This window comes from Miscanthus floridulus, chromosome 3, assembly GCF_019320115.1.
Source record: "Miscanthus floridulus cultivar M001 chromosome 3, ASM1932011v1, whole genome shotgun sequence".
Classification (NCBI taxonomy): domain Eukaryota; kingdom Viridiplantae; phylum Streptophyta; class Magnoliopsida; order Poales; family Poaceae; genus Miscanthus; species Miscanthus floridulus.
The window spans coordinates 146554221-146570251 of record NC_089582.1 but is presented as its reverse complement, the minus strand read 5'-3'; the positions used below and the strand labels follow the sequence as shown (position 1 = coordinate 146570251).

At 52.4% G+C, this 16031-nt stretch overlaps 2 protein-coding genes and 1 pseudogene across 2 annotated transcripts; 1 reads left to right on the top strand and 2 right to left on the bottom strand.

Moving 5' to 3' along the window:
* The first annotated feature begins 9055 nt into the window (after positions 1 to 9055).
* On the top strand, positions 9056 to 10030 carry LOC136547419 (zinc finger CCCH domain-containing protein 49-like). The gene has a single exon (XM_066539368.1). The coding sequence runs from the start codon at positions 9056 to 9058 to the stop codon at positions 10028 to 10030; it is 975 nt and encodes a 324-aa protein (XP_066395465.1).
* A 126-nt stretch (positions 10031 to 10156) lies between these two features.
* LOC136544651 (zinc finger CCCH domain-containing protein 50-like) lies at positions 10157 to 11738 on the bottom strand (annotated as a pseudogene).
* Positions 11602 to 13370, bottom strand: LOC136547418 (desmethyl-deoxy-podophyllotoxin synthase-like). Its single transcript, XM_066539367.1, has 2 exons — positions 12450 to 13370; positions 11602 to 12378 (listed from the first exon to the last, which is right to left on the bottom strand). The coding sequence occupies exons 1-2, from the start codon at positions 13368 to 13370 to the stop codon at positions 11752 to 11754; spliced, it is 1548 nt and encodes a 515-aa protein (XP_066395464.1). The 3' UTR covers positions 11602 to 11751.
* Between the last annotated feature and the right edge of the window lie 2661 nt (positions 13371 to 16031).

The window sequence follows — 16031 nt, the reverse complement described above, 5'->3', positions numbered from 1 at the left end:
CGACCACGCTGGCCATCTAGATGGAGAGGTCGGTGGCTTCGGCGAGGGCGAGACTTTCCATCTCGCAGGCATAGGCGACGGAGAGGTTGGCCCGCAGAGATAGGACTCCTACAGGCGAAGGCATCTTCAACACCAGATACGCATAGTGCGGAACGGCCATGAACTTGGTCAGAGCCGGACGCCCTAGTATGGCGTGGTAGGCGATGTCGAAGTCGGCGACATAAAAGTTGATATGCTCCACTCTGTAGTTGGTTGCCGTGCCGAACTATACTGGTAGGGTAATTTCCCCAAGTGGTCTAGATGCCCTGCCAGGTACCACGCCCCAGAAGGAGGAGTCTGAGGGCGTGAGGTCTGTTGTCCTGAGTCCGAGCTCCCTTAAAGCCTCGGCGAAGAGTAGATTCAAAGCGCTCCCACCATCGACGAGGACTTTTCTGAATAGCACCTTTTGGACAGTCGCGTCAAGGACGAGGGGAAAAACACCCTATGTAGGGTATGTCCGCCCACTGGTCGGCTCTGCTAAAGGTGATGGAGATTTCGGACCATGGACGATAGCTGGGGTTGGCGGTAGTTTCTTTTGAGACTACGGCGAGCACTCGTCGGGCGGCGAGCTTCCGTTCCCTTCTGCTTTCGTTGGAGGTGAAACCCCCGAAGATGGTGGCGACCACCTTGTCGTGGTCCTGGAAGGCGTTATTATTATCCCCTGGTGGTCAGCGTCCTCCGTTCCCACCATTGTCGTCGTTGTACTTTTTCTCCTGGAACTCCTTAGCCAAACCAAGGCAATCTTTCATCTTGTGTTTGGCATTTTTGTGCAGGGGGCACGGGTCGTCGAGGATCTTCTTGTACTGCTCATCGTAGTTACGCTTTGCGCGCGGCTCATTGACGTTGGCAACAAAGTGATCTGGTCGGCGGCGGCGATTCTGACCAGGTTTGAATCCGTCTGGCCGATCACGTCCGCTGTCTCGGTGGAAACTACGGTCGTCGTAGCGGCGATCGTTGTACTGTCGGTTGTCGTTGCGGTCATCGTGGCGGCGAGGCGAGCGATTAGTGCCTGTATCTTCGTTAAAACGCACCTCTGCTTCCTCGGCATCGGCGTACTGGTTGGCGGTTGTGATCATCTCGTCGATGCCGGTAGGTGGCTTTCTATTGAACTTAGAACGGAGTTCTCGATGATGAAGTCCTCGGATGAAGGCGGTGATGACTTCGGCTTTCGTGATGTTGGGAATAGAATTCCTCATCTCGAAAAAGCGTCTGATGTAGCTACGGAGTAGTTCGGACGGCTTTTGGTTGATGCGGTTGAGATCGTGCTTGGTGCCCGGCTGCCTACAAGTGGCCATGTAGTTGTCAGTGAAAACTCTCTTCAGATCTTCCCAAGAGCCGATGGAGTCCGGGGCGAGGCTTGTGAACCAGCTCATGGCGGCTGGCGTGAGCATAACAGGGAGATAGTTTGCCATGACGTTGGTGTCTCCTCCGGCGGCGCGGACGGCGGTGGCGTAAGCCTGCAGCCACTGAGTTGGGTTCATCCTTCCTTCATAGGGCTCGACTCCGGTGATTTTGAAACCACGGGGCCACTGGAGCGTTCAGAGTGCCCTAGTGAACGCAGGGGGCCCTTTCGGGCTGCCGGGACCAACATCGGCAGTGTTGCCAGCGACGATCAGCTCCAGAGCTGAGTCCGGGTTACCGTATTCCTGCTCGTACTCCTGGCGATGTCGTACTTCATCTTCATGGTGCCTGAAACGTCGTTGGTCGATACACCGTCGTGCATCCCGAAGGTTGCTGAGGTGCACTCAGGCGTCCTGTTTGACCTCTTGGTCATGCTGGCGATGATGCTCGGCGCTGTGGCCTCCAACTCCCCCCTAGGGAGGTGGTGACTGGTCAGCGAAGCGGCTTTGACTGGGGCGGCGATTGGATCTAGGATCAACTGATCGGCGGATCACGCTTGTGGAGCACGAAGGTCTCTGAACTTCTCGGATCTCGTTAACTTGATAGTGTGCCACTTTAAGCATAGCGGTGACCTTGGCGAGCTCGGGCGTCTGCGGGAGGTGAGCAAGTTCGTTGGTGGCCACGGCCAAATTAGCGCTCGAAGTCTTGAAAACATCGTGGCCATCAACGCGGAGGAATTCTTCGTTGAGGTTGCGATGGAGGGGCCTTCCTTGTGAATCGAACTGGTTATCACGAGCGGCCTCGGCCATCGCAATGACGTGTTCGTTATCACGCCATTGCGCGCGGTTGGCGTTCCTGTTTTCATGGGCAGCACGTTCCTTGTCTGTTTCGCCGTTCCAGGGGGGGCTGTCGATACTGACGTTGAAAATCGCGCCACCCCGGAAAGGTAGGAGAGGAGGTTGCTTGGTGAAGGTCTTGGTGAGGGGCTCGGTGGATCCTTGAGATTCAGAGTCCGGATTTTCCTCAAGGATAGTTTGGAGGGATGCTCCGAGACCCCGGCCGGCGTGCAGCATGTTGACGGTTGGTGGAAATTGGTCGGCGAGCTGGTCGGCGAATTTGCCCCTCAAGGCATCCTGATATGTAGTTGCGGTGTTGGCGAGCCCGAAAGGTAGGGCGGCGGGCCCTAGAGTCTACCGAGCATTGAATGTTGATAGATCGGGATCAGAGGGTGCTCAGTGCTGAACAAGGGTGTCCAGAGCCGACTCAGCAATGGAGAGGCAATCGACGAGTTTCAGGCCGACCCGATCGATAGATTCGATCAGATCGTCGTTGTTGACATGCCTCCTCTGGTAGCAAGGAAGCGAGCGGTGGGTGGCTGATGGAGTCGACCCCGGAAGTGGTTCCGAGATTGGATGTGCAGTTGCAGGTGCGAGGGTGGTCGGTGCAGAACAGATCTGCACCGGCTCGAGAAGCTCTCCAGCTCCATCGGCGCTGATGACCCACGTGATGGATCCGACCGTGAAGATCTAGCCGGGCTGCGGGAGGAACGAAGAGCCTACGGAAAAAACCATCTTGTTTGATAAGGAAACAGCACGCAGACCCCTACCTGGCGCGCCAATTGTCGATAGAATATCGTTGGTAGTCCACCGAGGGGCATCCCGCGATGGTAGATTGATCGGTAAAGGAGCGTGTAATCAAGAACAAGAAGGCAACAGAGACACACGAGTTATACAGGTTCAGGCCGTCGGTACGACGTAATACCTTACTCCTGTGGTCTGTTGGTTTGCATTAGCTATCGTATGATTTGCCGTAAATTCATAGGGGGTTCCTGCCCGCCTTATATAGTCTGGGGGGCAAGGTTACAAGTCGGTTAGATCTGAGAGATAACCGGAAAGTAATAACAGATTACAAGAAACATGGGATCGTACATATCCTATCAGATCTCGTAACATCTTTAGGATATCCTCTCCGTGCCTTGCGGGGGTCGCCGAGCAGAATCGTGCCCCGCAAGTCTCCTTCTTGCATGCTGGGCCGCCCCTGGAGGCATAGCCCATGTAACCTACCGTGGGTATCCAGGGTCGTACCCCCCACAGACACTCTGGAATATCGACGAGCACTCCGCTGTACCAAAACTGTGATCTAGGTTCTCTAGACACTTTTCTGTCTTGGGCGTATGACTCATTGGATGCTCCGATGTAGTGATGGACACTCCGGTGGGTTATAGACGTGTTCTGTGCAGGTGAGCAGTGAGGCATTCAATACTGATGGATACTCCGCTGGTGATGTCGGACCCTCCGTCGACACTGACAGTGAACACCTTATAGTAACTCGAGATCCAAATCTTCACCCATGGTGCTTGCATGTATAAACCATCTTCAGGGTAGACTACTAGGGTTCTATAGAATATATCTAGCTGGCTAGTTCTAACTACATTGGGTGCAAACTAACTATAGGCCACAAATCGACGTTTCCTACGTTTTGGCTTCTAAAGACACAATCCCTACCTCTTGTGGACGATAACCTCTAGGTGATCTCCACGGCCATCTCTTGCTGCTTCCAAGCTTCAATCCCTTCTCCTTTCTCCTCCTTTTCTTCTCCTCTTCCTTGCTTGAGTGTGAGAGAGAGTAGAGAGATGAACTAGAGAGAGAGTGGGAGTGTAAGAGTGAGCTGGTGGACTATCTACCTTGGTGTGTCCATGAGATCGACAACTGTGGTGAAGTGTGGGACCAAGTGATTCACAAAGTGACACCTCACATTTCTGCATGGGATGATCATATCGGACAATCCGTCGTGATGGCGGACTATCCGGTGGTGTCGGGTTACTGACTGACAGCGTGCTAGCGAACTAGCAGATAAGCCGGTGGTGCTGGCGAATTCTCCGTCAATCCAACAGTGAGCAATTTAATGCAACATTCAATTTCTAACTAGATGATTTCAAATGCAAATATGCTCATGATGCTGATGCTCACAAGGGTGTTAGGACCAGGTTGTGACAATACTATTGAAACATATGTGTGAAACATATGCAACATCTAGATCAAAAACGATTGCAACATACGTCTGAAAACAGACGAAACATTTTGAATAAACGCTTGCATCATGCATCTGAAACACTTGCAATATGTGCAACATCCCCCGATTTACTTTTGCGACATCAAAATGAAGCAATTTCAACATACATATGAAACGTCTGAAATAACTGAAACATACATATGCAACATATTGGAGGGGAAGGTCAGGGCCGGTTGATTCCAGCCGCCGGGATCGGAGCTAGCAGCGAGCGACGGCGTGCAAGCACCACTGCGACCAGCACTAGGCTTGGCTCAGCCCGGCGGGCGCACCAGCGCCAATGGCGCGCACTCACACCACCACCACCACCACCACCACCAGTGCCACCAGCGTCGATCTTGGCTCGGTCGGGTAGGCGACGCGCGCAACGGGTGGAGTGAGCACCACCAGCACCAGCGCGCGGGACGGAGGGGGCGAGAAGCTCTTCCGACGAGGGCGAGCCAGCGACGCCGGATGGGGGGCGCAGCAGGAGCGAGGCAGAGTGGCATATGCGTTCAGGACGGGACGAACAGAGTGGTAGCCGCAAGCCGCTACGGTGGAGATGAGGGGGCGGAAGGGATAAAAAGGTTATTTCTTTTTTTAGAACGGTTGGGGTGAGGGCGAGTGGATGAGCGGTCGTTGGGCTATGTCGCGGCTCACCATCGGCATGGTTCGGGTGGATGGACGCCCTATACCAGCAGTACCGCTTCTAAAGTTGTTTTTTTTTGTCACTTGTATGTAGTAACGGTACGAGGACATTATTCCACCTGCAATAGGATTTCGGCCTAGGGTAGTCCGATAGGACCCGTGGAGGTGGCTTCACATCACCGGTACACGTGACAGCCGGTCAGGAGGCCCAGTCAGCCTACTGGGCTAGGCCGAGAGATGTAGTCGTCGTGAAGGCCCAGACCGACCAGCCCAACAATACGAATGTCCGGTCTCTGAGTGAGTGGGCCACTTTCTCAATCAATCTCAAAAAAAAAAAAAGGAGTGAGTGGGGCACACCGCTCCTAACCAAACACGCCAGCATATATCTGCTGCAGTCCACGACGGATGACGGATGCATGCATGGTTCCGATCGCTAGTGTGGGATCTTTCCCCGACGGAAACCGCAACATATCACGTGCAAACCAATCAACCTGTGTAAACTTAAAAACTACCGATCAGAACTACTGGATGCTGATCCAAGGATGAGGTGCGCAGGCGAGGAGACGTGTTGTGCGCCGCCGCCTGCTGTTAGTTGCTGATATGATCTCTGTCTGACTTGCGTGCTGAACTGCTGACGGACGCCGTCACTCGCCACGCATGGCATGGATATGATCTGACTTGGCGTCGTCGTCGCCTTGCGAGATGAGGTGGCCGGACGCGGGCCGGCCTGCATGCTGCGGACGCTGCCGTGTCCTCCCGGCGATGTCGCTGGCCGTTTCACAGAAACGCTCGCCGGCCGGCCCGAGCGCGTGGTCGTCGTCGTCTGCGGCTAGAGCATCTATATCGCTTGGATCGAAAGCTAATTAACAGATGCATGCAATTATATTATACTATTAGATAAAGCTGCTACTGGCTTTTTAGTACTTCTTTTTTTCCCTTTGCTTTTCGCTGATTAGCAGATATACATATATGGAGATAGATCGAAAAACGGTTGGCTATATATAGATGGCTTGCGGTGTTTAGCAACGTATAACAAGATATAATAATAAAAAACGATAGAGATATATAGATGATGATGATCTTGTAGATGAAGATATATAGTACTCCAGATGATAGACACCGTGTACATGGTACACCACAAGACTAGGCCTAGGTAACCACACGCGTGACTGTTGGTTGTGCATGGTAAGCCAGTGGATTTTAGTGCAAGGCAGTACGTTGTTGTTGGTGTAACTAGCTTGTCGTTTGGGATATGATGGGAAAGTACCCTTTTTATTAGAAGGATAATAATTAATGAATATAATAATAATAACCAGGGTGCTACGTCACTACTCTCCGGAGTCCGCACACCGGTTTTAGTTTCGTGGGTGACACGACGGAAGGAATACAATAGCGGTCCTCACCTGTGTCGACGTGGCACAGACAATAGTCACTGTCACGATTGCACGGCCATGGCCGTACGTGCTTTTTCCATGTTTGCAAGTGTTGGCATGCATGCTACTATACACAGTTACACGCGTGTGGTATTATTACAGTGGCTAGTTTAATTTACCACGCACAGTCGTATACATAATTTAGCCACTCGCAGCCCATAAATAAAGGAAATTCATAGCCACTAACAGTAGATAAATAATTTTTTTCAAAATATAGAAAAAAAGAAAATCTAGAAAAGGAAATGTATAAAAAAATATTATTTTAGCATATATCAAAACTAGATAAAAATTTCATCCCGAAAATTTACAATGGTATTATGGCAAAGAGATGCTTGCATTAAAATATGGCCAAAAAAAGATTAATTGCAAATAGGTACATTATTTCGTCGCCCATAGGATTCCACATGTCGCTATCTTTATAGTAATACTGCGTATACGACAATGAGCACTGCGGAAATTATCGCACGCAAACTTTTCTCTCAGTAACGACACACACTGACACATCAATGTGCGGTGGCGATGTAGGCATCTCGCCGCTCGCCTACGGCTATAAATAGTGCGGGTCCAACGATCGTCCCCCCTCGCAGACCGTTCTTGTGTAGATATCCATCGCCAAAATTGATATCGCCATGCTCTTAAGGAGATGTCGCCATGGCTCTCGCTTGTGTTCTCTGTCTGATGCCAATCTTGTTGTACAGTCCGACCCCCCTCCCCCCCCCCCCCTCCCCCTTGGGTATTATTGCGACTGGTTAAGTTTGAAGGGTTTTCGAATTTCAAGCTTACTATGCTTAATCCATTCTTTTCCTAGGTCATGCCTGAAGCTCCACTATACCACAACACTACAATAGCATCTAACGTCTGTTGCTAAATGTTGACATTAACGTTGAACGGTGAGTCGCTAAAGCTTGTCCTCGAATTGTCAGTTGCTAATATTAAATACTGCGATGGATGATCTGTTGCTATAAATATTTTGCTTTTGCTTTGGATCATGTTGTCGGTCGCTAAAAGTTGGATCGTCGAACTGTCCGTTGCTAAAGATAATGTCCGTCGTTGTACATACAACGACGGCTTCATTAGCAACTACAAGGGTCCGTTGTTATAACCTTTAGTAACTAACCGTCCATTGCTGTACACCCCTTTTAGCAACTCTAAATTACTCGTTGTTTAAAGGTAGTGCTGTAGTGCTCGTCCATTGCGGCATCTATTTTTAATCGGCCTTCTCCTACCAAATCAGATCTATCATATTTTTAATATTTCCCGTATTTATTTGTCTTTTATACTTTGATTTTCCTCTTTCGTTTGGCACGAATCATGCTCATGTTGTGACTATTTGGTGCATGGTGATATTAATGTTAAAATTCCCCTAAAATCACAATAGTTTGGATGTGGGGCAAGCATTCTTACATATTAATTACAACTTTACATGGATTGATTTTAACTGTTGTTGTGTAAGTGAAAATAATGTGATTTTTGATACACGAAAAGTGGCCAAAACATAGGATCAAATGTAAGGAAATAAACCTTACAACTGCAACACAAATATATAAGTGCTTTTTTTTACCAGCTTATGTTTACAACAACATCATGCATATATACTGTGTTATGGTATAATCTACTATTATGATTTTTTGTGTGCTATAGATATTTACTATATATCCAAACTTATAAGTTCATAAAATAATTATATATGTGTTATTGTATTATTATTTTATATGTATATATATCTTATATAGAGACGGTATACTGGGGAAACCCGAAAACAACTTCCTCTCAAAAAGGAAATAGCTCGGAGTAGAAAAAAAACAGGGCTTTTTGCCCAACTAACTAAGCGAAAGTCATCTTCACTTTTTACATGTCGGAATCACAAGAACACTTCACCACACCACGTAAACACATATACCCACAATGGGTTGCTTTACTAACAGGCTGTTTCACTCTCATCATGCTGTACACATGACACAAGTGCGTGCGACAGGGTGTACACATCACTCCTGGTTGATCCCTATCACATTGGCATGGGACAAATCGCTCCTCATGCATGGCATGCACGGCTGCACCCCTCGTGACAGGGATAGAGATACAAGGCATCTTTACACACAGCGTCTTCTGGGAGAAGCAGCCGACGAATCTATCTGTCATGGACATGTCACTGGAGATATATGATCCATACACAGAAAAGTATCCTGCAGCACCATCTTGAAGCTACGTTGGGACATATCGAGTACGAGACAACACACGCAAGCGCCACTGCAAGCACTTGAGCCCCTATAAATACATGCCTGGGGGCCTCGAAACCATCATCAACTCACAAACAAACCTTCATTCGCAAAGAAACTAGTGAATAAACCTCACCACCACCGCCACCATGCTTTCCTGATATACTTCGTCTTCCTCGGCAAGCTCATGTGGGCATAATCTCCTCGCATGCAGATTTGCACAGCCAGAAACTAATCTACACCAGTGACTGTGTAGTTAGTTATATTAGCACACGTATTACTAGCTAGCTCTGGCTAGTGTGTGTTAGCATAAGAGAGATTGATCAATTCATGATGGCTTCCTCCTTGCCGCTGGTCACGACTGAACTCCGCTGTCCGCCATCGACGTCCGGCGACGGCCACGGAGGCACGCGCCCCAACGGTGGTGGCCGGCGGAACGAGGACTCTCTGAATTGGTGCGCGTGGGCGCACCAAGGGCACCGCCTGTGGGTGGGCATGCCAGACTCGTTCTGGGTGTTCACGTACAAGGTGGAACGGTGCCCGTTCCCGGGCAACCACGTTTGGATGTCGTGCCCGTACGCGCACAGGGGCGAGCGAGCGCGCCGCCGCGACCCCAGAAGCTTTCGGTACGCCGCCGCGCCGTGCCCGGAGTACGAGGAGTCCAAGAGGCAGCTCCGGCTCGCCGGGTCCAGCGCGACGCCCACCTGCGCGCGTGGCCTCCACTGCGGCTACGCGCACGGAATCTTCGAGACGTGGCTGCACCCCACCAGATTCCGCACAGTCATGTGCCAGCGCGGCGCCGAGTGCACGCGCAGGATCTGCTTCTTCGCGCACTGCCTCGCGCAACGTAGGCATGAGGACGAGGAAGTGCCCCTCGTCGTCTTCCCCGTGACGCAGCCGCCCCCGGTCTTCGTCCCGCGCGCCCCACGTCTGGCTGCGTCGGCGTCCTCATCCTCCCACTCCCGCTCCCAGTCGGTCTCGATCGTCTCTCGTCCGGTTGACCGCGTGACGCAGGCCATGCAGCAGGGCCACAGCGTGCACCTGCTTACGCGGCACTCCGATGTCGCCGGCGCTTCGTCGTCCTCCTCCTCCCTTGCCGCTGTCTCTACTACTGCTGCTGCCCCCACGGCGCTGGTGCCGCTGTCGGCGCCGCTGCTGCAGGCCTCGCCGTCGCCGGTCGACGACGAGGATATCGACTTCGTCGCCATTGTGACCAACTGCTGCCTCGCCTCCGAGGCAGACTCTAAGGCTGAGGGCAGTGGCTACCCGCACTTCGACCTCTTCATGGACATCTTGAGGAGGTAGAAAGCTAGGTAAGGATCGATCGATTGCAAGTAATTACCGCCCGCGCATTCGTCCACACGCACACAATCACTTACTATAGCTTTTGACGTTGTTTCTGTCTACGTTGCTACGTTAGATGTGACGGCGTCATGCGGCGCAGTGCATGGCGTCCATGCATGCATTTGGATGGATCGGCGCCTCGCCATGTGGAGGTGGTCTGGACGGCGAAAGTAGGGGCGCCAGCAGCAGCATCAGCATCGCCACAAGGCCCGTGCCAAACGCACGCATCGACGCTATGCACTGCGCCGTCATCACATGTAACGTAACGCGGGCAGAAACAAACGTTAATCAAAAGCTATAGTGTGTGTCTTGTTTGTGGACGCATGCACGGGTTCTCGCGGTAGTTACTGTACTTGTGATCGATGGATCCTTACATAGCTTTTCTTGCTCCTGATGATGTCCATAATGAGCTCGAAGTGCGGGCAGTAGTCGTTGCCTTTAGCCTAGTCTTCCTCCGACGCGAGGCAGCAGAGCGATGGCAATGGCGACGAAGTCAGATATCCTCATCGTCGACCGGCGACGACGAGGCCTGCAGCAGCGCTGATGGCGGCACCGGCGCTGTGGCGCCGGCAGCAGTAGTAAGGACAGCGGCACGGGAGGAGGACGACTACGAAGTGTCGGCGGCATCGGAGCGGCGCGTAAGCAGGCGCACGCTGCGCCCTGCTGCATGGCCTGCGTGACGCGGTCAACCCTGGGAGCGGGAGGATGCTGACGCGGGCGGGCGCGGGACGAAGGCCGGGGGCGGCGGCGTGGCGGGGAAGACGACGAGTGGCACCTCGTCTTCCTCGCGCATGCGCTGCGCGAGGCATTGCGCGAAGAAGCAGATCCTGCGCAGGCAGTCGGCGCCGCCGTCGCACGTGACGGTGCGGAACCTGGTGGGGGTGCAGCCACGTCTCGAAGATGCCGTGCGCGTAGCCGCAGCGGACGCCGGGCGAGTAGGTGGGCGCCACGTTGGAACAAGGATACGGGATTTGACCGAGATAGTCCGAATTTCGGCGAAATTCGTCCATTTCGGTTAGGTCCGAAACGAATTTTGTGCTTCAAATCTCGAAAATTCACCGAATTGAATCCGAAATTGAACCAAAATTTCCCGAAATCCTTCCATTTCTGTTGGGATCGAAATTTTTTCCAAAATGAATCCCAGAACCTTGCGTTGGACCCGGCTAGCTGGAGCCACCTCTTCGACTCGGCGTACTTGGGGCACGACGCGGCGGTGTACGTGAAGCGGCTGGGGTCGGGGCGGCGCGCGCGCTCCCCCCTGTACGCGTACGTGCACGTCGTCCACACGTGGTTGCCCGGGAACGGGCACCGCTCCGTAGACCCAGAACGAGTCTGGCATGCCCACCCACAGGCGGTGCCCACGCGCACCAGTTCAAGGGGTCCTCTTTCCGGCCGCCGCCGTTCGAGCGTGTGCCGCCATGCCCGTCCCTCGACGTCGTTGACGGCGGACGGCGGAGAGCCCAGTCGTGACCAGTGCCAAGGAGGATTGGAGGCTATCACGAATTAATCGATCTCTTATGCTAACACACTAGGTAGAGCTAGTGCGCTAACTACACGGTCACTGGTTTAGATTAGGCTACATGATCACAAGGCCAGGGCGCGTGCAGCCTGCAGGGGGTACAGGGATCATTGGATCAGGATCATCACAAGGGAGCAGCAACAAGCTCATGCGAGACTCCAGTCTACTCCCCTTGCAGCGGCACGCGGAGTGTAGGAACGAGCAGGAGTCGGGAGAGGCGGCGGGTCGTGATCCCCGGCGCCTCCGTCATGTCCAGCTCGCCGGGCTGCACCCCGTCCGGCAGCGCCCAGTCGAAGTGGTAGAGGAGGGAGGCGAGCGCGAGGTCCATGTTGGCCAACCCGAAGGCTATGCCGGGGCACATCCGCCGCCCGGCCCCAAACGGGATGAACTCGAAGTCCGTCCCTTTGAAGTCGACGGCGCCGCTGCCCTCGAACCGCTCCGGCGAGAACTCCTCCGGCGCGTCCCAGTGCCTGGGGTCCCTGCCGATCGCCCACGCGTTGACGAGGACCATCGCCCCCGCCGGTACGTCGAATCCCAGGACCCGGCACCGCGTCCGGCACTCCCGTGGGATCAGCAGTGGCGCCGGAGGGTGCAGCCGAAGCGCCTCCTTGATGACGAGCGGCAGGTAACGCAGACCGCTCAAGCTGTCCTCCGTGATGGTCTCCTGCCCGGCGAGGACTCGCCGGACCTCGCCCTGCGCCTTGCGCATTACGCTTGGGTTCCTCATCAGCTCCGCCATGGTCCACTGCAGCGTGGTCGCCGACGTCTCGCTGCTCGCTCCAAATATGTCCTGACAGTATACCGTAGCATCATTATTCACAGCTCATGATTTTCTGATTATATTAGAACTGGAAATCTTACGATGATGACTGCCTTGATGTTATCGGTGGTGAGGGGTGGATCGAGCTCGTCCTCCCTCTGGATCCTCAGTAGCACGTCGAGCAAGTCGTCGTCGTCATCGGTGTCGGCGGCGCCTCTGCTGTCTTGGTGGTCCTGGATGATGGTGTCGATGAACGCCATCATGTCCTGGCGCTCGCGCTTCAAGAGCCGCAGCGTCGGGCTGACGAGCGTCGCCAAGCGCGAGGACGGGAAGAGGTCCGGAAGGCTCTGCGCGGGCACGTTCCGGAGGCGGCGCTCCAGCAGGCGCAGGAACGTGTCCCTGTCCCTGAACTTGCTGCCGATGATGGCGCGCACGGACGCGTCGGCCACGTACGCCGACACCATCTCGCTCAGGTCGACCGGCGCCGGCGCCGCCGCCACGGAGCGGAGGAGCCGGCGGACCTCGTCCTCGCGCACGGCCCTGAACGACCGTACGCGGCGCGCGCTGAGCAGCTCCGTGGTGCAGATCCTGCGGAGCTGCCTCCACCCGGCGCCGTAGGGTGCGAACACGAGGCCGAGGCTGCCGTCGCCGAGCAGGGCCCTGGCCGTGTGGCTGACAGGCCGCGTCGTGAAGGCGAGGTCGTGGGTCCGCATCACCTCGCGCGCGGCGTCGGCCGAGGAGGCCACCACGACGCGGAGCTCGCCGAGGCGGAGCAGCATGAGCGGGCCGAGGCGCCTCGCCAGGTCCCGCATGGCGCGGTGCGGGAGCGCGCCCGCGAGGGCCAGGTGGTGGAGGTGGCCGATCACCGGGAGCGCCCACGGAGACGGAGGAGGGAGCGGCGCCGCGCCGCTGCGCCGGTGCCGGGCCGACGAACGGTGGAGCGCGAGGAGTGGGATGCCGGCGAGCAGAGGAATCAAGATAAGGAGGAGGTAGTAGCAGTAGTGGAGTGGGAGCTCGGCCATGGCCATCTGCGTCATTGCCTGCGTTTTAGCTGAGGTTGAGAAGGAGAGGTTCACGAGATCATCAGCCGCTTGTACGTGCTCTGCTCTGGGGTGCGCCAGCGCCATGCGCACCGCACTGTCTCTGCAAATGGCGCAGTGCATATAACGAGCGCGAGCGAGGAAACCAAAGGAGCGGGCCCCTCTGCAGGACCCGGACCCACCCGGCACGGCGGCACCCCGCGCCGCGCCGGCCTCGCCGCTGCCGCATGCAGACTTGTAGAGGCCGTGGTGGGCCGCAGTCTTGTTGCTTCGCCTCGGGTTGGGTTGGGCCAACAAAGGAACCCCAACTTGGCAGGAAAAGGCCCACGGAGGTCCTCCTGGCCTTCTTCCTCGTTGGTGCTGTCACAGACTCACAGGTGAGTGTACCATACCAATACCATGTTTCCATGGATCCCATCGCCCTGTCGATCCGTTCTAGATCGCTCTGTTCTTTTCTTGAGTATGCCGTCCTTGTTCCTAGACCTTGTAGCTCCGGCCGTCCTCTATGCAAGATCGAGACACAGGCGCTGAGGCGCATAGCCTCCTTGTTTCTACTGGGATGGGCTGGGCACATGGAATTGTTTAGAGGATGTCGTAGTCAGAGCCAAATAGCCAATGGGGAATATAGAACATATATATAAATGAAAATACGGCAGTATATACATTAATATACTACTAGTACCTAGGTCAAGTCAATGGTGTGGACGTCGTCCGGATCACTGCTGCGTCGATCTCATTCTCACATGACTTCGCTCGAGGTAGCAGACTTTGAACAGCACATGACTCGGGTGACTAAAATTTAGCAGTGTTACGTGAGGATGTCGCATGGGGTGTTTGAATATTAATAAAAAAAACAAATTACATAATCTGTCAGTACTTCACGAGATGAATTTATTAAGCCTAATTAATTCGTCATTAACACATGTTACTGTAGCACTACATTGTCAAATCATGGGCTAATTAGGCTTAAAAGATTCGTCTCACAAATTAGTCGCAAGGTGTGCAATTAGTTTCGTAATTAGTCTATATTTAATACTCCATGCATGTGTCCAAACATCCGATGGGACAACGACTAAAATTTAGGAGGAGGAACCAAATACCCACTAAATCTGGCGACTTGTTGTAGACTGAAACAGGCCTGGTGCAGCCATGGGTCACAATTCAGGGGGTGTTTGGTTTCTCCTCCTAAACTTTAGTCGATGTCCCATCGGATGTTTGACACATGCATGGAGTATTAAATATAGACTAATTACGAAACTAATTGCACAGTTTACGACTAATTTGCGAGACGAATCTTTTAAGCCTAATTAGACCATGATTTGACAATGTTGTGCTACAGTAAAAATGTTCTAATGCCAGGTTAATTAGGCTTAAAAATTCGTCTCGTTGAGTACTGACGAATTATGTAATTTATTTTTTTTATTATTATCCGAACATCCCATGTGACACCCTCATTTGACACCTCCTAAATTTTAGTCACTGGATCCAAACACCCCATTATCTTCATCATGTTTGCTTGCTCTTATACGATCGTGGATTATAAGCTGGAACAATATTTTTCTCTCACACCAAACCAGCCAGCAGTAAATAATCCACGATCGTTTACGACCTGCCGAACAGGCTGTTATCAGACGTCAGATACAATGCCAGTGTAAAATACTCCCTCTGTCCTAATCTGTCGGTTTTGGTTTATGTGCCGCAAATTTAACTTGATTTGTAGAAAATACGTGTAACATTTGTATCTCCAAATAAATTTATAAAAAAAACTAGATTCAAATGTCTTTCCAATGATACCAATTATATATCACGAATATTAATATTTTTTAATATATATTTTTTCAAATATGTTTCTTGAGAAACGAAAACAACGGATATTTTGGGACGCGCGTTAACTTCCTGATAAATGCCAGTGACAGTCATCGCATATTTCCTTCCAAGTGATACAGTTTATTGAAGTCAAATACCTTGTTGGCTAGTCGCCAACCCTCAATTAATGCAACACCGTGCTCATCTTGATAACCACTGCCTCAGGCAGTCAGTCAGGCTCAGGGCGCGTTTAGTTGGCAAAAATTTTTGGTTTCGGCTATTGTAGCACTTTCGTTTGTATTTAGTAATTAGTGTCTAATTATGGATTAATTAGGTTCGAAAGTTTCGTCTCGCGATTTCTCACCTAACTATGCAATTAGTTTTGTTTTTCGTCTACATTTAGTACTCTATACATATACCGCAAGATTCGATATGACACTTTGACCGAAAATTTTTAGAATCTAAACAGGACCTCAGGGTCTGGGCTCAGACTCAAGAGACAAGACAGAAGACGCCTGCATACAGCATACTGATGTATGGAGATGCATGCACCAAGCAATTAAAATTTAAAATGGCCCTGTTGTGCAAACTGCATATACAGTGTTTTTGAATTTTTAATCTTCGTGTGATAGCTAGGTATGCAAGCAGTTTCTTCAAGTAATTAATGCTTGTTAATATGAGATAAACAACAAGAAAACTCACGGTTTCATTGTTTTCAACAGAGCCGGCCGGGATTGGACGAGGTTTTTCTACCAAATTATCTTGGTCAACTATGCCTTGGTCCATGCTGATGATGCTGGATTGTTACATTTCTGGATCGACGATGATAGAGCTTAG